This window comes from Numenius arquata, chromosome 3, assembly GCF_964106895.1.
Source record: "Numenius arquata chromosome 3, bNumArq3.hap1.1, whole genome shotgun sequence".
Classification (NCBI taxonomy): Eukaryota; Metazoa; Chordata; class Aves; order Charadriiformes; family Scolopacidae; genus Numenius; species Numenius arquata.
The window spans coordinates 18,004,166-18,023,883 of NC_133578.1; the positions used below are offsets into that span (position 1 = coordinate 18,004,166).

At 61.5% G+C, this 19,718-nt stretch overlaps 1 protein-coding gene across 1 annotated transcript; it reads left to right on the forward strand.

Moving 5' to 3' along the window:
* The first annotated feature begins 3,825 nt into the window (after positions 1-3,825).
* WNT6 (Wnt family member 6) lies at positions 3,826-16,544 on the forward strand. The gene is made up of 4 exons (XM_074145440.1): positions 3,826-3,902; positions 12,301-12,521; positions 15,483-15,784; positions 16,083-16,544. Exons 1-4 carry the CDS (start codon positions 3,826-3,828, stop codon positions 16,542-16,544), a joined length of 1,062 nt encoding a protein of 353 aa, XP_074001541.1.
* Positions 16,545-19,718: the final 3,174 nt, after the last annotated feature.

Here is a 19,718-nt window from a genome sequence, read left to right on the forward strand (position 1 = left end):
ATGGAGACGCCGGGATGTCACAAACACAGCTCGATGACCTCACTGCAGGAGCGGGAGATGGGGCCAACCTGGGTTTGATCGCCAATGTCCTCGGGAATAAAGGAGGGGAGGGACGCTGGGAAAGTATGCGGCTGCTGAGCGCCGGGGTGTTTGGGTTGGAAATCGCCGTGCTTTCCCCGCAGCGGGAAGGGCCAGTTCCTTCCTCCCCCCGTCCGCTGCCTCCCAGCAGCCAGAACCCCCCCAGTCTTGCGGCTGGGGGGAGCTGGGGGAGTGGGGCACCCCCATGCCTGTCCTTGGGGCCACACGGTGGGGAGCAAGAGCCAGAGCTCAGTGCAGCACTGGAGCACAGGCTTAGGGGCAGAGGGAGGTTGGTGGGGGGAGTCTGTGTCCCCAAGCAGGATGGGGCATTTGGGGGGCGTTTTGTCTCAGGAGCAGTGTGGGGACCGCTGCGGATGCTCTTGCACAGGTCAAAGTGGGTTGGTGTCTGTGGTAGGGTATCTCTGCTTCCCCAAGTGAAGCCCAAAGCCATGCTGCTACATGGGGACATGATTCCCCATCACACACGCTGCAGCTGGACCCTGCAGCACAGCACCCCTTTGCCCTGCCCAGCCACCCAACAGCCGCCCCCTCACCAGCCCAGAACCAGCAGCATCTCCTGGGGGCCAGCCCCGTGCCAGCCCCCACTGCCCTGTCACCAGTCCCCGCCGCAGCCTGGCTCTCCATCCTCCGCACTCAGAGTTGGCCTCTCGGGACACCTGTCCCCCCGCCTTTCTGCTGCTGGGGTGCAGGGGTGCCTGCTCCTCCCCCCCCACGCCCCCCCACCCCCTGCTGCATCCCCCATCATTAATTTCCATCAGTGGCCAAGCGGGGCCGGGGCTGCCCGGGGGTGGCCGAGGAACACGGCGCTTTCCCCTGATAGCAAAAATAAATACATTAAAATTCTTGCAGGAGGCAGAAGAATGCGGGACGGCAGGAAAAAATTGTTTTATAATTTGTAATAACACAAAAGCCGGAGCAGGGGGGCGAGCTGTGAGAGGCAAAGGAAAGAAGAGACAAAGGATCAGCTGCGGTGGAGAAGGCTGCTTTGGGGTGGCAGTGGCATCCCTGTCGCCCATACCCCTGGCTCTGTGTCACCACTGTGCCTTGCTCCCTGAAGGATGTGGCCCCTTGGGTCCTTTTGCAGAAAGGAGGGTAAGCAAGGCTGGTCCTGGAGCTGGGGGGAGCTGGCAATCACCCCCTCCTGCTGCTTAAGCAGGTCTCATCATCTCCAAGCCTCATTTTGCCCCTTGCTAAAGGGGGATTTTTATGCAATTGGGAGAAAATCTGGGAGGCAGGGGTGAACCCCAGCCATCCCCCTCGTCCCAGCCCGCCTGATACAGGCAGAAGGCAAGGATCCCGCCATCACGCATCCCAACCCATCTCAAAGGGTTGCGCCGCAGGACCCAGATGGTGGGGTCTGTTCCCCTACACGTGCTGAGGGCATCATGACCCCCCCTGGCCCCCTCCTGCCTCGCACGGAGCTGGGACGTGACAAGGCGAGTCGCTGTGCGCCAGCCGCACCTGCTCGCCGGGACGGGGCTCCCCCTCCTCCTGCTCCCCTCTTCGGGGCAAAATCAAAGGGATTTTTCTGCCCTTAGGAAATCAGATAAAGGCTCCTCACCTGCCCCGCGCCGCCTTTGCAAGGAGGCTGGGCGCTCGGGGCGGAGGGACAACAGGCACTTTCAACACGCCGGCAGATGAGCCATGTGTTGCAGCGAGCCGCCATGGAGCTTTGCCCGCAGGGGCTGGGGCCCCGGGCTTGGTGTCAGCCTGTCCCTGGCCTTGGCAGGGATGTCCCCTCCCCAAGAGCTGCCTGTTGCTGACTTCCCCCCTCTAGATTTGAGACAATGGGGTTTCCGTGGGGCAGGAAGGTTGGAAGCTGGTGGGGGAAAAGACCCCTGGGGACTGAACATGATGCAGCGGCCCAGATGCAATGCCCAGCTCAGGAAATGTCCCCGTTTCTCCTTGCTGCGGCCAGGACAGCTCAATCCTGGCCATCATGCCAAGGGTGCAGACTGGTAGCCCAATCCCTGTGTGGAAGGGCAGGGAAGGAGCTGGTTGGAAACCTCTGAAGGTGGTGGGAGTCTCTTACCTCCTACACTCAGGAGGGAGAGGAGAACTGTGCCAAGTTGCAGATAAACCCGAAGTCATTCACCACCAAATGCTGCTGCCAGGGAGCGAATGTGCCCAAGTGAAGGGGAGAAGCCACTGATGATGGGAGCAAGGGGAGCACTGATGGGCAAGCCAGGGGCTAGAGATGGGCAGGAGATGGGGGGTGGTGCCCTCCCAGGAAGGGGGACAGAGCCTAGATCTTCCCTGGAAGGAGGGGTGAGCTCAGCAGCAGTGAGGGTGCTCTGCTTTACCCATCACCGGTAGCAGACACCCTGTTTTAACCCAGTGGTCTGGATGGATGCTCAGCGGAGGTGGGTGCAGAGGTGGATCAGGGTCCCCCAAGGTGGCTGTCCCAGTCCCAGGATTTGTGGCCCCGATGTTGCAGGGCTGGGAGCTGCATCCCCAAGCTCTGCTGTGAGTCATGGATGGTGCAAGAGGAAGAGGAGACCCAGGGCCCTGGGAAACCATTCCCAAAGCTGCACAGGGGGGATGAAACTGGGATGGCAGCCTAGGGGCACTGGGTCCTCCTGTCCCCATCTGTCCAGCCCTGGTGTGGCTCCCCGCTACCTCCCAGGCCCCTCAGCTTCCTCCTGCCCCAGGCAGCTCCTGCTGCCCGATGTGATCCGATGCTGGGGGCTGTCTCCCTCCTGCGTCCTGGCTGCACCTGAGATGAGATCACTGTAAACAAGCCGACCCTCCCTGCACTCTTCAACCGGTCTCTTTGCTCCTGGGGCTTGCTCCCACCTGCGTGTCCCCCTGCCCCAGGGCTGTCTCCTCAGAGGAGTTGGAGCCAAGGAGTTGGAGATGCTTGGCGGGGGTCATTCCTCCACTGTCCCCAGGCAGGACAAACTGGTCTGAGGGCAGGCAGCACCACAGAGCCAGGCTTGAGCCAGGTGGACCCAGTACATGGACAGGAACCATGCAGGGCTGTGCTGGGGGGCAACACAGGGGCACCAAGTTTGGGCAAGGCCATGCCAGGGATGTCAGGGTTGGGCAGGAGAGCAATGGGCAGGTACCGGGGACTTTGAAGCTGGGTCAAGTTTGCAGGACCATGCCAGGACCCTGAGTGGAACCGCACAGTGCCGTGCCAGGCACGGTCCCACAAGTGCTGCAGGGCTGAGCCGGTCCATGCCAGGCAGGCTGTGCCAGGTCCCCAGGGCTGCGGAGGACAGGGCTGTGCCAGCCAGACCCTGCTAAATTGGTGCGTGTCCAAGCGCGGTGGCACGACACGGTGGCCGGGCAGTGCGCGGCCACCATCCCGCTGCCGGAGCGTGCCCGTGCCCACGCCGTGGCCGTGTCTGAGCGCCAGGAGCCGAGCTTGGCACCCAGGAGTCCCCCCGCCCGGCCCGCCCTGTCCGTCCCCCCGGGCTCCGGTTTCCCTGTCGGAGGCAGATGCTTTCGCAGCCCCGTCCCTCCTCCTCCTCCTTCTCCGGAGCAGCCTCCGCGCCGCGCTCCAGCCGCCCGGAGGTGCCTGCCCAGCCCAGCCCCAGCCCAGCCCAGCCCCGCCGGCCGCGGTGCCCGCCCGCCCCGGCCCGGCGGAGGCAGGCAGCGGGCACCCACCCGCCGGGGCCCCGGCCGGACTCTCGGGGCGGCGGCGAGCCCAGCTGCACGGCTCCCCGCGGGGGGCGCGGAGGGGGCTCGGCGCTCCCCCCCCCCGCCTCGAACCCTGGCAGGATGCTGCCTTCCTCCCGGACCCAGCTGGGGCTCTTCTTCATCCTCCTCTGCCCCGCCAACATCATCGGGCTCTGGTGGTGAGTAGGACTTCCCGGGGTGGATGGCAGGAGGGTCCCTCGCTCTCTGGGGGTAGTCCCCCCGACTCCAGCTTGGGGACAGAGTCCCCTACACCCAGGGCACCCGTTGGGTGGGGACTTGCTGGCTAGCTGGATCCAGCTTGGGGGCACCCCCACGCTGTCAGCACTTGCGTGCACGAGTGTGTTGGGGACAATAGGCTGGGGGCGACCCTGGGGTACAGGACACCCAGGTCCTGCAGAGAGAGCTTCAGCCTGCCTTCCTGCACCCCAAGCCCGCAGCTTGGGAGGGTTGAGTGCCTGTGGGGCAGGGAAAGGGGAGCAGGGGCCTCCAGACCCCTCCAATAAGTCAACTTTAATTAAAAGCCCGAGGGTCCCTACGGTGTCCCCTCCTGAGTGGTGGTCTTGACGCGGCGGGGACAAAACCCCTGTTTGTAATGGTGCCTTCATCAAAGGCGGAGACGGTGCCTTGCAGGATACTGGAGGGGGTGGGGGATTCATTACAGGCACAGAGCTGGGACCCAGCCTTGGAAAGCCCAGGTATCTGTCGAAACATGAACTATTTAAATCTATTAAGAATTTCACCCAGCCTGTCTTTATCCGGTTTTAAGTGCTTAGATTCCAGCTCCCCGGCGTGCCGTCCGGGCTATCATTCATTATCTGAGGCTATTCGTCTCCACATTGTCACACTCTTTTGACCCCTAAAATAAAGCTCTCTGTAAGCCTTTCCCCTCCCAGTCCCCTGCCTGCTCGCCAGTGATTTATTCTGTGGCTCCATCCCCTCTGCTAGTCCTGGCTCCAGAGGTGTTGGGCAAAACAGGGGGGTTCAGTGGGTAAAAATCGTGCCATTACGGATGGTTTTACACCAGCTGAGAATTTGTCCCCAGAGTCCATGCACTGTGTTTATCGCCAGGGAATGGGTTAGCATGGGTCTGAGAGGGGCTTGCCTTGGGTTTTCACTAGAGAAGGAACAACGAAGCAGGGTGAGCCTGGGCTGGGGCAGGACGCATGCTGAGGGTCCACCTGGTCCCCACTACCCGCCTCAGGGTAGCTGTGCCATCCCGGGGCACGGTCTGTCCTGCTGATTTTTCCCTGGCTAATTCTCAGATCGCTGCTCCACACACGGCTGTCCCTTCAGCTCTCCCCTCTTTCTCTGCCCCATCCTCATCAACACCCACCTAATAAGCCCCTCACGCCCAGGCTCATGCCTTGCACCCCATCTCTGGGGATATCCGTACCACCCTGCCCAAAGATGGAGCAGGCAGGGTGAAGTAGGAGCTCTCTTTGCCTTCGATTTGGGGCAGGCAGAGGGGACTGGCAAGGGCAGGGTGCTGGGGTACTGCTGCCCCTCATCCTGGCTGCATCTTGCTGCTGAGCCCAGGTCCTGCTGGTGCCATGACCGTGCCGTGCGTGAGTTGGCAGCCCCAGCTTGGGGAGATTAGCAGGATTTGGCAGAGGAGTGTGAGGGGTCAGACTTGTTTTTGCTTCTTTTAAAAAAGAAGAAGAAAAGGAACCTTTAATTTAAGAATAATAACCCAGCTGCACGCAGTGCGGCCAAATGTGCCGGGCAGTAGAGCAGCCGCAGGGGGATCACCAGCACGCACTCTGCTTCGCTCTGGAGCCAGAGAGCCAGGAGGAGGTGATGTGTGGATGAGGCCACCAGCACCACCAAACAGACATGCTGGGTTTCGGGGGACGGGGCACTGGAGCAGCCGGCTGATTCACGAGCTGCTTCTCCCAGAGCTTGGGATCTCTGGCCCCTGGCTGAGATCATCCCTCATTTCCAGGGAGATCTTCCCATGCGGGGGAAAGAGGTCTGGGCGCTGCTCAGCCCTTTGAGCCAGCTCAAGGTGAGCATCTTCCCATGTGCCTGCTGCTGGTACCCGTCCCCTCTCCCAGCTCTGAGTAGCACTGGTGTCTGTGGTTTTTGGTTTCAGGGAGGAGGGGGGTGATGGGTGCAGCCACGTGTTGTGCCAGGGCTCCTGCAAGCCCCAGGGCTGGTGGCATTGGTAGAGTTGTTCCTTGCTGTCCCTGTCATTGATGCTTAGGGAACTTGGTGGCACACATTCGCGTATGTATCTCTGGGCACCCATGGGTGCTCAGCCAAGGGGGCATGTTCTCCTGGGCAGGAAAAGAAGGTCTTTACTCACCCTCATCCCACCCCTTGATGCACTGGCCGTGTAGTGGGGGGGGACTCAGGGGCTGCCTGTTTGAGGCATTTTTTTCCCACACTGGTGACAAAGTGTTTTGTGAGAGTGGCAGATCCCCAGCCCAGGCACGCAGGTGGGCTCAGATACTCCCAGGTGGTAATGTTGGGATCCCAGCACATGGCTGCATCTACAGAGAAAGGTTCAGGTGTGATGTCTGAGCAGTGACACTGTGCTGATGACATTGTAGCCTGAGAAAAAGCATCCTCATTGTGGTGGGACGTCCTCAAAGGGCTCATTGAAGATACAGGCACCCTTGCCCTATATCCCTGTGTCTAAGAAGAGACAGAGGAGACAGGGAGATGGGCAGACACATGGACCTTTCCATGGCAGAGGGAAGCCAGCTATGGTCAGTGCCGATGGGGAAGATGTGTCACTCAGGTGCTGCTGGTCCCTTGGTTAGTGCCAGGCTGCGGGGAATAGGCTCCCTTTGTTCCCAACAGCCCTGTAGAATAACTTTCTTCCTCTTCCTCTTCCCTTCATCTTTTCATGATTCTCACCTGACTCCTTGTGCAACAGCGATTTCTCCCTGAGCAGGACAGGTGGGGACCGCCTGGGGTTCCTGGGCTGGCTCGGAGGGTGCAGGGATATGAGGCTGCCCAGTCTGGTGTCTCAGGAGGCCCGGGCAGGTTCAGAGCAGGATTTCAGCTGATCTGGTTTGTGGTTGGGCTGTGGTGGCAAGTATGGAGGCACCGTGGGGATGGGGGCAAGCAAAGTCGGACTTTCCCCAGTACCCCAGTGCCCATTGGCTCTCTGTGGACTTGGCTGAGAGCAGTTGGGAGGTGGAAGAGAGAGCAAGGGGCAGAACCATCCCAGATGTTCTCTGCTCCAGCTGTGGGTCTGAGGGGGACTGGAAGGATGGACATCTGCCCAGGGAGGACCCATCTGCAGCACCTGTGGCTACACTCTTGTTTGAGGGGCTCCCGGCCCCACGCCCCCTGAAGCCACAACCCCCCAGGTGGATTTCATGCACTGGTGGCCTCCCCTTCTCCTCCGCTACCCCGAGCAGCACCCACACTGTGTGCAGCCTGTGAGGACAGGCTGCCGGGCTGTAGGGTCCTGCCTGCATGCCCTGGGGTGAGCATCATGAGTCACCCTCAGGCTCATTGACCCACAGCCACCACCCCACAGCCCACAGCCCCCCATGGCGCCTGGCAGACTGGGCTGCCCGACTGTCCTGGGCATGCCCTCACCCCCGGAGCAACGCCGTGTGGGCAGCAAAGCACCTCCCAGCATGGGAGTCTCTGCCCAGCAGCATCTCCCTGTGCCCTTTCTGGGGCAGCCACCGACCCACTGGGTTTTTCAAAGGGAAAATATTTCCTTTGTGCTCTTTGAGATGGTACCAGCTCCAGAACTGGGCTGCTTGTGTCCTCCCCCAAGGACAACTGAGCTTTCCCCCATGTCATCCCTCATCCCTGTTCCTGGTCACCTCCGGTCTCCCACGGTGACACCCAGGCTGCCCAGCCCTGCCCTGTGTATGCCCCAAGCTGGAGTGATCAGTCGGGCTTTGCATCAGAGGCTTGACCCCTTCAAATCTCCTCCTTGTGCAGGAGGATGCTGGGCAGAGCTGGGCACACCTTGGTATTCACTCAGGTGGGGTCATGGATGTACAGGGTCCTGCCACCACAAGTGGCACCCACAATTGGCCATATGCTGGCCCAACCTTCATGCCACCCCAGCTCCAGCCTCCATGAGCTGTTTGTTAAGGCTGCCCATCCTCTTCCTTGCTATTGGCTCCCTGCAAAACAGGATCCCTCCATCTCCCCTTGATCACAGTCTGTTGGCAGGGGCCAGGAGAAGCCTTGCTCCACACCATCCCTGTGTCTGAAGGGGAGATGGGGACTTGTGCCAGTCTCTTTGGTGTACGATTTTGGCTGGTAACCGAGGAAGGACACAGTGACCAAGGGTGGGTGGACTCCTCTCTTCTCATCCCAACCCTTCCAGGGCTTGGACATGGCTTTGGGACGGCTGCCTCTGCAGGTGCGTGCTCCCTTCGTCCCCCCTGGTACCTGCAGCACAAGCTTGGGCAGCTCCTGCCTGCATGCACCTGGCCTCAGCGTGACCCTGCATCCGGCAGGTCTGTGGGTTGACGCCATGCCATGCCAAAGCCTTTTTCTTTTGAGCGGTTTCCCAGCTATTTGCATCCCATCCTTGCTGAGGAGGTGTGAGGAGGAGGGCAGAGAAGAGGGTCCCCTGCCTGCTCTCCCCAACCCATGATATTTCCTGCTCCCTCAGTCCCCCGGTGCTGCTGTGCAGCCGAGCCCTGGCCATGCCCCCCAGGGCAGTGACTTGCTGCTTACTCACCGGCCCCCCGTGTGATCCTCCTTCTCAGTTTTCCACACCCGGCTGCCCCGGCTAGTAACCCCCCTTCAGCAGCACCCACGCACTGCCCCGGGTGAGGGGCCGGGCACCCGCTGCATGCCCGCGTGGGACGAAGGGATGCCAGATGGGTGAAAATTCATGTGCCCCCCCACCCCACCCTGTTTGCACAGCTTGGAAAGAGACGGGCTCCCATTGGGTCTGATTTCCTCGCAGGGACACTGAGTGTGACACCAGTGGGTGGGATGCAGGGTGACTTGTCCCCCTCAGGGATGGAGCTCAGCTCTCCAGGGCTGGTGTCCTGCAGCTCTCGCCTCTCCAAGCAGGTGAAAAAATGCCTGTGGGCTTGGGGTGATGGGTTAGCCATCCTGCATCCCCCTCCTGAAGGGGCTGGGATGGAGACCTGGATGCGAGGCGAGCTGTAGCAGAACGCCCAGGCAGCAGTACTCGATAGGGGCAGACCCAGCGGGTCCCATGTAGAGCTGGCACGGCACAACCACCACCCTCCTTCAGGGTTTCAGGCCATCAGGATCAAAGGAGGCATTTTTCCACCCAAGGTGTGGGGGCTGTTTGTGAAGGCTGACCATCTTCCTTGCCACTGGCTCCCTGCAAACCAGATCCCCTCCGGCTCCCCTTGATCACAGTCCGCTGGCAGGGGTCAGGAGAAGCCCTGCTCCACACCATCCCCACGTCCGAGGGGGAGATGGGGACTTGTACCAGTCTCCTTGGTCTGTGATTTCAGCTGGGAACTGGACTGGGACATACTGGAAGCTCCATGACCATGAGCTGAGCCAGAAAAGCTGGTGGTTATGCCTCTTAGGAGCCCCCAGCTCAGTCGCAGCAGGGACATCGTCCAGAGCACAGGCATTACCTCAGAAGTGACAATGACTCCTGTTTGCTGTGTGTCACCCGGACTGCCCTCAGGCTGCGGCTCAGGCAGCCGAAGGGGGTGACAGTGGCCGGTTGGTGGCAGATTGCAGCTCCTCTTCTGTGCCTCAGTTTCCCCTTTCAGCAACGGAGGTTGTTTCCCTTGCACAGGGGAATTACGGTGGAAAGCGGCTTTTGGGGCAAGGTGGCAGCGACATGGTGACAATTTCGGCAGCAGGCGAAGGGCGCCGGGGCCAGGCAGGAGGGATGCTGCCCAGATGCTGAGCCTGGACAAGGGTTGCTGGGCAGGAGGTGGTGGTGGTGGGGCCGGGATGCCCCGGGCGAGCTGGGGGGGAGCCGGGCTGGCGACCCGGTTCCTTCACCAGGGCAGGGGGAGGAGTGCCCGGCGGCAGAGGTGGGGCACCTTAATTGTAGATGCGGGAGGCCTTGGAGCAGGACAAGCTCAGGCAGATCTGGGCCCCGCGCCGGAGCCCTTGCCAAAGCGGTAGCAGTTTGGCAGCATTTTTCTTGCCCTTGTCTCCCCCCCTCCCCAAACCCTCCAAAGCAAAACAGCTCTCGGGCTCCCGGCAGCCTCTCCGTGCCAGAAAGCGGAGCCCAGCGGAAATTAATATCGCGCCGGACTTAGGCAGCCCACCCCACGCCTCGTCGGCATGGCCAGCGAGCTCCCACCGGCCTCGTCGCCGCCTGGACCATGGGTGGGGACCCCCACGGTGCCGGCGAGCCGCCCACCACCCCCCGGCCCCGCGGGGCTGAGCTCTTCTTCCCGGCCTGATCTGGCGGGCTGGGGTGAGCCGCAGTTCAGCATTTGATCTGATGGCCTCGGGGGGCTGGCGCATCGTTTTTATATGAGTACAAAGAGTCATCTCTTAATGAAAGTCCCGTCCTGGCTCCCCTTCTTCCCCCACCCCACTGGAGCAGGCGGCCAAACCTCCGCCATCCCATTGGGTACGTTGAGAGCCCACAGTCCCCAAGGAAGGCGAGCTCAGAGCCCGGCATGGAGGCGTGAATCCCCATCGTGGGATGGGACTGGACAGGCTCGCTGGTGTCTTTCCACATGGGCTTCAGTTCCCCCATTGATGGGGGACCTACGTCAGCCCAGCCACAGCCCCTCGATGCTTCCCCAGCTGCCCCATCCCATTGCAGAGATGCCCATGCTTCACACAGAGGGATGCTCATGCAAAGGGAAACTAACCTGGGGGCAGAAAAGGAAGATGGGTGCTTCCCAGCAGCAGTGTGGGCTTGCCTCAGTTTTCCTGCTGGAGGTCACCTTTCCAGGCTGCACCTCTCGGCTGAGCTGTTTAACTCTTTAAACCTCCAGCCAAAGCATAAGGGCTCCTTTTCCAGGCTGTGCGAGAGGGCACGTCCTCCCCAAACCCAGCTGAGGCTTGGTGGGCAGGAGATGTGGGCAGCTTGGGAGCCTGACATGGGGCAGGGGACCCTGGCAGGACCTCAAGCTTCAAACAAGGGATTCAGAGGGGGTTTGCACTGGGGGCAGGTTGGCAAGTGAAGTCCTGCAGCCTGGTATTCCTAACACAGCACCCCAGCTGCGTGAGAGCAAAAAGGAAACCCAGAACACAGTTAAACACTGAGATTCAGCTTGTGATTTTTGAGCCCCTGGGGCTTGGCCAGACAATAAAGGTCTGGGTTTGGAAGCTGCGACGCAGCCGGTGCTCCCCAGTGAGCGGGGCTGCCGGCAGCACGGGCCGCCCGGGGTGAGGCTCCCCAGGGAACGTATCCCCACAGTCCTTGGACATCCCAAAGTGCTGGGGGATGCTGAGTCCGGCCCTGGGTTCTTGTGGGCATCTGCAGTCAGGAAAAACATGTTATTGAGCAGGATGAGCTCTGAGCCCACAGGAGCAGTGCTGGAGTCCAGGGGGTGCTGAGTGGGGCTGTGCTTTGGGCATGCTAAATTTGGGTGGCCCATGGCCACACGGTCTCTGTGCCATGGGACGGGTGGCGTAGGCGGGCGTCCGTCAGCATGGCGTGCCTACCCTCTGCCCGCTGCAGCTCCGGCACTGCCCGCGGCAGAGCTGGAGCATCGCCCGCCTCGGCACGGGGCATGGTGCCGGCAGGCTGCGCAGCTGCACGAGCCGTGCCATGGAGGGCACTCCGGGCGAAATGTGTGGGGAGAGTACAGGAGTTTCTGTAGCCAGCGGCATGCTGAGGAGTGCGGCGTTGTGCTCAGACTTTGCCTCCCAGCCCGGAGAGCCAGGCACCTCGCTCCAGCTGTGCTGGCGAGGAGGAGCTGTCTCTGGCACGGCCCCAGCCGAGACTTGCCCTCCCGCGCTGGCATCGGCAGGGCTGGCAATGCCACCTGCATCCCTCCCGCAAGGGCCCGCGCCTGCCAGAGGCTCTCTTCCCCTGGGGCCGGTGCCTGGGCAGGGGGAGGCGAGCATGGGAGCCTGGCCAGCAGCCAAGGGGCTTTATCGCCGGCAAGGTCACTCAGCTCATCTCCCACAGGGTAAAGCAGCAAACCTCCCCAGAGAGGGGGAGGCACACCAAGAGAGCTGGCTGGGCCCATGGGGCTCCAGGAGCTGCAGCTGCACCAGGTATCAGTCACACGGCGATGCCAGGGCTGTGCCGGGGTCAGCACCAGCCCCAAAGAGCAGGTGCTGAGCAGCACAGCATCTCTGTCACCTCCCATCGGGGACACTGCCAACACCCCCAGGGATGTCCCAAGGGCTTTGGGGGGTAGAGTGGCAAGCGCCAGCATCTTCTAGCTAGCCCCACAGCTAGGGATCTCCCCTGTTCCCCAACTGGCTGGGCAGGGCAAGGTGTCACCTGGGTGCTGGCACGCAGGTGCCACCCATGCCTTTTGCCCTGCCCTCCCTGCATACCTCTCCCTGTCCCCTTGTCACCCAGGCTCAGTGCTGAGCAGGCACTGCCCCGCGGCCCCACTCCATCCCTGGGAGCAGGACTGGCCATGCCACCCTGGTCTCCCCCTGGCTTGGGTGCTGTTTTTGCTCTGCTCGTTGTCCCTCCTGCAGGGCAGTGGGGAGCCCCCTGGTCATGGACCCCAACAGCATCTGCCGCAAGACGAAGCGGCTGGCAGGGAAGCAGGCGGAGCTGTGCCAGCTGGAGCCAGAGATCGTGCAGGAGGTGGCCAAGGGCACCAAGCTGGGCGTCCGGGAGTGCCAGTACCAATTCCGCTTCCGCCGCTGGAACTGCACTAGCCACAGCAAGTACTTCGGCAAGATCCTGCAGCAGGGTAAGAGCAGTGCTTCCTCAGCTTCCCATCTCCTGAAAAGAAAACCACAGCCTCCAGCTGCCTGGCCACGTGCCTCCCCGGGACTCCTGGAGCAGAGTCTGGGCGTGCAAACGTGTGTGTGTGTGTGTGTCTGTATATGTGGAGGGGCTTGCTCAGTGCTCCCCGGTGCAGTCACGCTGAGGTTTTACTGCCGGGACATGTCTCCCCGTGTTGTAATGAAGCAATTACCGATGCTCCCAGACAGCACGGGGCTTCACAAAGCCCAAGAATGCACCCTCGTCTGGCAGTGATTTACTGCTCCCCCGGGACCCCAGGGTGTGCTGGGGGAAGGGGCCTGGGTGGGAGGCAGCGCGCAGCCACTGGGAGCTGCCCCTCGCCCCATGGGTGCCCTGCAACTCCCTTCTTCTGGCCTTGGAGGGAGCAGAGGAAAGGAGTGCTCCCCTACCATCCCTGCATTGCCGGGTGGGGACCCTGATGTCACCCCGAGGGACAGAGGTGGGGCAGCAGGGAGGGATGGGCAGGTCCCAGCCGGGTGGATGCAGTGGTCCAAGCCCAGCCCAGCTGCACCAAAGCCAGAGCAGGGGCAGAGCGATGAGGAATCCGTGAGTCTGTAAGGGATGGGGAATCCCTGTCACACTCCCCAGGGAGAAGGGCTGGGCTGGGTAGGGAAGGGGAGGATGCTTGAAGCACCTTGGGCTGGTAGTGCCACTTAGTGGGTGGTAAATTTAGTCCTGCCCCGGTTCCTATGTTGGTCCCTGTGCAGAGGACGATGAAGATGCCAGAGCAAGTCCCAGTCTCCTCAGACATCACATCTCTCACTGGTGCATTCACCAGGCCAAGACAGGGTGGGGAATGCCCTTGGGCCCTACAAGGGGGTAGGGGTGGCAGTGCCTTGATATTGAAGGTTTGCTCTTTTCCTCCTCCCTGGAGGCACTGGCAAGGGCAGAGTGCCCTGGGCACCTGGTGACTGAGCACTGTTGGGGGGCAGAGCTGGGGCCCTGAGGGAGATACCAGCCCGTGGCAGGGAGACAGGCTCATTTAAGGAACTGATTTGCAACTGTGCGTTCCCCGAGCCACAGTATATTCAGCTGGAGGCAGAGAGCCAGAGTTTGTGGGGTCATTCCTGCCGCTGAAGTCACCTATTTTCAGACTGTCCTGGTGGAGAGGCAGGTGGGATCTGTGCCAGGCAAGGATCTGGGCTGGCAACAGGATGGTGCCAGGATGCCAGTGCCAGATCAGGTAGTGAGTGGTTGATGCTGGTGGATGGGCTGTTGGGTACCTTGGGCAACTTGGGTTGGCGGAGTCACAGGCACATCAGGCATGGGGATGCTGAAGGAGCCATCATGCTCTGGCCCAGCCTCGTTGCTGGGGTGGTGGAGAAGAGCAATGTCCTGGGGATGGTGGTGAGTTTGGGAGACTTGGCACTCTGAAAATATGGGACATCGCAGCTAGAGGCATGGAGGTCCCCAGGGCTGCATTATGGGTATCAAAGGCAAAGATCTCACCCTGTGCTGAGAGATGCCAGCAGGCACCAGCCTCCCTGTAAGCCTGCACGGACTGTACAAGTCATCCCAGAGTTTTTGGGGTTCCCAGGTGCCATCCAACAGCCTCCTCTTTCCAAGGATGCTGCAGGGATCTTCGGTTCCTGGCCATGGCCTCCCCGGCGCAGTCATGGCCATCCCCTCTTTCCTCCCCAACGCCTGTGCCAGGCCCAGCGTGCCAGGGCAGGCTGGCTTGGGGGCAGCCACGTGTCTGGAGAAGCTGTCAGAGGAGCAGCACCCCCGGGGCCCTGGCTGGCAGGGTGGCACAGGGAGCTCTGCCAGCTGACGGCTGCCCGCCGAGAGCTCTGCCAGCCCCAGGCGGGAGCAGGTGGGTGGGTGGTCGTGTGGCTTAGGGTGGGCAGGAGGGCCAGGGCAGGGGACACCCATTCCCAGAGCGGCACTGCTGGCAAGGCACCAGTGTGCCCATTTCCTACCAACACCAGTGGGAATCAGGTGCTGTGTGGGCTTGCAGAGGAGCCGCTCATTGAGCTGGTGCCCAGGAACCCCCCCAAGTCAGAGTACTGGAGATGGAGGAATGGGGCACCCCCCCAAAACACATTTTCCCCTCTGTCCCCATGTCCCGGGCGTTCCCTGTGTGTCACCAGCCTGGGCCAGCCCTGCCCTGGCATTTGTGTGGGCAAGGTTTTGCCTGGCATGAAGGTGGGGGGAGCACGGGAGCCCCCCAAGCAGGCACCGCACCCCGGCTGCCAGAATCCCCCGCTGGCTGCGGCTGCGAGCGGCAGGTCCGGGCAGGGGAAGGATGCTTGGAATTCGTGTCCCGGAGCAGAGAGAGACAGGAGCAAATACTAATAATAAATAATCCTGCAGGGTGGAGGCTGTGCCGGTGGAGGGAGGGGAGCAGGCAGCACCCTGTGGTAAAACGGATATGGGGGAGAGTGGGCAGCACAGCTTCATTGCTGTCACCTTGCAGAGGGGTGAGTGGCACCCGCGGTGTCCCTTGCAGCATCTCTCTCCAGGTGCCAGCTTGCAGCAGGGGATGGGATTTTTACTGCTGGGAGGGACATTGCAGGGTGGTGTGAGGAAGCTGTGGGTATCACCCGGTCACCTGGGACCTGCCTGCCTGCAGCCGGCACCACCTCACTGAGCTCCCCTCTTTTCTCTGGGGCAGCCCTCATCCTTGCAAGAGGAAGCAGGAGATTTGTTGCCCCTAGGACCCTACAGCAGGGGTGGCAGAACCCTTGCAGGGCTTGGCCGTCCCCTAAATTCTGTGCATCTGCTTGCAAGAGACAGATCCTGCCCCAGGCAGCTCGCTCCAGGGTGGGTGCCTGTCCCAGAGAACAGCACAGAGGAAGGGGGAGAAGGGGAGGTCCAAGCACCCATGGGGTGTCAGTGGATGTTTTGCTTGCAGAGTCTTTGCCAGAGCTGATTCTGCATCCCGACCCTGGCTGTTCCCTTGCAGATATCCGGGAGACAGCCTTCGTGTACGCCATCACGGCAGCCGGGGTGAGCCACGCCATCACGCAGGCCTGCAGCATGGGCGAGCTGCTGCAGTGCGGCTGCGAGCTGACGCGGAGCCGGGCTCCCCCCTCGCCCACGGCAGGTTCGGGCACTGAGGGCACGGCCTGGGAATGGGGGGGCTGCGGGGACGACGTGCAGTTCGGCTATGAGAAATCCCAGCAGTTCATGGATGCCAAGAGCAAGAAAGGCAAAAATGACATCCGAGCTCTCATCGACCTGCACAACAACGAAGCCGGGCGCTTGGTAAGGTCCCCACACTCCCTGCCTTCTGCAAGCATCACCCCCCTGTGCCCCTACCCATGAGGGCACAACCCTCCACCTTTATCTCCTCCAAGCCATGTACCTCCACCAACTTTGGGTGAAATATAGACCAACATCTTCCAGGAGCCCTTTGCAGGTGCTTTGGAAAACCCCTGTGACCCCTGCCCCCTAGCACTCTCCCCTGGGCCAGGGCAGCACCAAGAGGCAAGGTTTTGGCTGGGGGTGCTGGGCAGGGAGGTGGGGGACCGGGGGGGGCTGAGCATCACCATCTCTTCCCCAGGCAGTGCGCAGCTACATGAGGACAGAGTGCAAATGCCATGGGCTGTCGGGCTCCTGCACCCTGCGGACCTGCTGGCGGAAGATGCCCCATTTCCGCGAGGTGGGGGACCGCCTGCTCGAGCGCTTCAACGGGGCTTTCAAGGTGATGGGGGGCAACGATGGGAAAACCCTCATCCCCGTGGGCGACAACATCAAGCCGCCCGACAAGCAGGACCTCATCTACTCGGCCGACTCTCCCGATTTCTGCTCGGCAAACCGTAAGACGGGCTCGCTGGGCACCCGGGGCCGCGTCTGCAACAGCACGGCCATGGACACGAGCGGGTGCGACCTGCTGTGCTGCGGGCGGGGGCACCGGGACGAGACGGTGGTGCTGGAGGAGAACTGCCTCTGCCGCTTCCACTGGTGCTGCGTGGTGCAGTGCCGCAAGTGCTCCGTCCGTCAGGAGCTCAGTCTCTGCGTCTGACGGCCCAAGGTCGGGCGAGGACAATTTAGGGGGGCCACCCCCAGGGTCACACTGCGTGTGTGTCGTCCCCGTCCCCCCCCCCCCCCCGGGACAGATACAGGCTGAGCCGGTGGTAGGGATGGTGGGGGTGAGCCCAGCTCTGCACCCCAGGGAGTTCTGGCTTCCCCAGGGGACAGCGTGGGGCTGCCTGGCATCCCCACGGCCCCCGCGGTGGGGTCTGTGGGTGCAGAGCTTCCACTAATAAAGCTATTTAAAGCCGGTGTGCCGCAACGCTTCCTGGGGAGGGCTGGGAAGTGCTGACCACTGTACTGGGAAGGGACCGGCCGGAGAGCTGTCCTGCCCTGGTCGTGAGTCCCAATCAGCTGGAGTCCCTCCAGCCTCCTGTTCGTGCTGGCCATGCTGGGACCTGGGGTAGAGCCCGGCTCATCTTTCATCCACTCTTTGCTCTTCTCCACCCTCTAGAACCAGGAGATGAGTGTGGATGAGGGTGAGCACCCTCCTGCCCTGCACCACAGCCTGGGGGGGTGCTCTCCTCCCATCATCCTTGGCCACCATCATTTAGAGATGACAGTTTATGTTCTGCCACCACCTGACCTGGAATATTTGTGATGAACTGCAGTCCATGGTCCCCTCCATACAGGAGGTACACCTAGCTGCCCTGACACCATTGTGATGGGCCATGAGTTTCCTGAAGGTGTCTTCTCTTCTTTTCACACGTCTTCAGCCACCCTCACTGCAGTCTCTGCCGTGATGCCTGGCACGGAGAAGTCCTGTGTGGCGCTGGCACTGTCGGCTTGGTGGCATGCAAGGTATTCACTTGGCCTGCTGTGGGCCACGTGCAGCCTCACCTGGCCGGCATGCTGCCAGGCATGTCTTGGTAACCTGATAAGCCTGTGCCCCTCATGGGCAAACACAGGGCGAGGAGCAGCCCGCCTGGATGCCCAGCTGGGCAGGCTGCCATCCCTCTGCTCCAGAGGCTCCAGGGAGTCTCCGAGGGGCTCCCTCACACGCTGCAGGGAGCCCACAGGAGCTGGCTTCTCCAGCCTTCCTAAGCGTGGGGGTTTAGGAAACTGCAGAGGGGAACTGTTTGGCTGGCAATGCCACACTGGGCAGAGGACCCCCCAAGGGATGTCAGCAGAGCCAGAGCCTGGGCAGAGAGGTTCATGCTCCCGCCATGCTGTAGCAATGCAGGGCATGGGGGCTTTGCCTGTCCACCCCCTGCAAAAGAGCTACTGGGGCTCTCAGCCGAGGCAGGCAATGCCCCATGTGGTGGGTTCTTCCAGGAGCAGAGCTCGCAGCACTGGGCACGCTGCAGGTCAAGGGGAGCAGCAGGGGGGTGAAGCCCACCAGCAGGTCCCTCCTTGCACACCCTTGCGGGGAAGGGCAGGGGAAGCAAAGTTCTGGCGAACCATTAACTTGGCCCAGCAAGTGCTGGGGTGGGAGCCTCCAAATGTGACGGCTGCGGCTTTGCAGCTGGAAATTCCCTCCTGGCTTGCCCACAGCAGCACTGGGAGAGGGGAGGAGGCGAGGCACACGGGGCTCCCGGGAACTCCTGGCCACGCACCCGCCCCTGGGAACACATGGGTGGGTGTGAGTGGGACGGGGTGGGTGTGGGTGAAGGTACCTGTGCATGCAAGCAGCTCGGTGTGGGTGTGTGTACGCATGCAGGTAACATGTCTCTGAGTGTTCGCGACCATACATGTGCGTGTGAGCTTATGTGCACACTCATCACTGTGTGTGTGAGCCCCTCGTGGGTGTGTAAAAAAGTTGACCTGCGTGTCTTCATGTACGTCTATAAATACACGGCAAATTGTCAGCGTGTGTGTGCCGGTGACACCGTCCTTGTGCATGCCTGTGTGCGAGCATGTTTGTTTGCACGTGTCTTACTGTGTTTGTGCAGGTGTGTCTGGGACAGGGAGGACATGCATGGGTGCAGGAGGGCCCTGCAGGAAGGGAGCTGCAGAGATGCAGGGTCTGTGTGCTGGGAGATGTGGGCACCCATTTCGTAGGCTGAGCAGGTTCCTTGGAATTAGAAACACCGGAGCACACCTCAAGCCCTGGGCTGCCTATTAGGGGAGCTCAGTGCAGGCAAGTCCTGTGAAACTTCGGGTCACCCTGCTCTCCCCCGGAGCCATCCCAGGCTGAGGCCAGTTATACTGTGTGATTCTGAATCTCTCTCTGAGATATCAGAGTGCATGGGTTGAGCCTGGTAGAGCTCCCTCCCAGCTCTGACCTTCAGCAAGTTTTTTCTCTGGAATCTTCCTCAGTTCCCCCACAATGGAATACTTTCATGCTCCTGGCTTCATGGACATGGATCTGGAGGTCTGAATCATGGATAAACCCTGGGGAAGACAGGTAATTCTTGTGAGTAGGGGATCTGACCTGTGTTGTCTCTGCCATTGCCCCAAATCACTGCTTCTGAAGACTGGAGACCACAAAAGCAAAAAATGTGGAAGGAGGAGAAGCTGGAGAATGGAGCTAGTACAGGAGCAAGAGATTCTCACTTGGAGTGAGGCACATAGCCATTGATTGTGGGGTGATGCCTCTGCACCTCCAGGATATCTCCAAGTGCCCTGGCCAGTTGTGGAGGAGGGTTAGCTCTTGTGGGGGCTGCCAATGCCCTGCCACTGCTCCCTCCTATCCCTGATCTGGCAGAAATCTATTCCCTTGGTAGCCAGGAGAAGCCCTGGCATAGGCAGGTGATGCTGGTAGCCAGGCAGTGTCTGTAACTTGCCCAGTAGCCTGGAAAGGGCTGAACAGCCAGCAGAGCCACCCTGACAATCTCCCAGCTCCTCAGACCCCTAGAAGTCCTCCCAGCTCCTCCGACATCCAGGAGGTCCCCAAGGGCTCCCTATCCACTAGGACCCCATCCCAGACTCTTAGAAGCACCCTAGCAGTTCCCAAGAGTCCTTAGTTCCCCGGGTCCCCGGGAGCCTCCCAGACTCCTAGAAGTCCCCCAGATCTCCAGACCCCCTAAGAGCCCGCTGAAACCCCTCAAAAGCCCGCAGCTCCCAGCCCGGGGCGGGGATGGGGGGCGCAGCATCCTCGCCGTCACCGTGGCAACCCGGGATGCGGGGCGGGGCCGCCGGCGCGGCCCAGGGCGGCCGCCAGGGGGCGCTGCGGCACGGCACGGCGGGGAGGGCGGGGGGGGACCGGGGGGGGGAGTGCTGGAGG

Bases quoted from the DNA above. Each gene is read 5' to 3' on its own strand.
- WNT6 (XM_074145440.1), top strand. From the start codon at position 3,826: ATGCTGCCTTCCTCCCGGACCCAGCTGGGGCTCTTCTTCATCCTCCTC. The intron at 12,522-15,482 runs GTAAGAGCAGTG...GTTCCCTTGCAG, and splicing joins CGGCAAGATCCTGCAGCAGG to ATATCCGGGAGACAGCCTTC. The intron at 15,785-16,082 runs GTAAGGTCCCCA...TCTCTTCCCCAG, and splicing joins ACAACGAAGCCGGGCGCTTG to GCAGTGCGCAGCTACATGAG.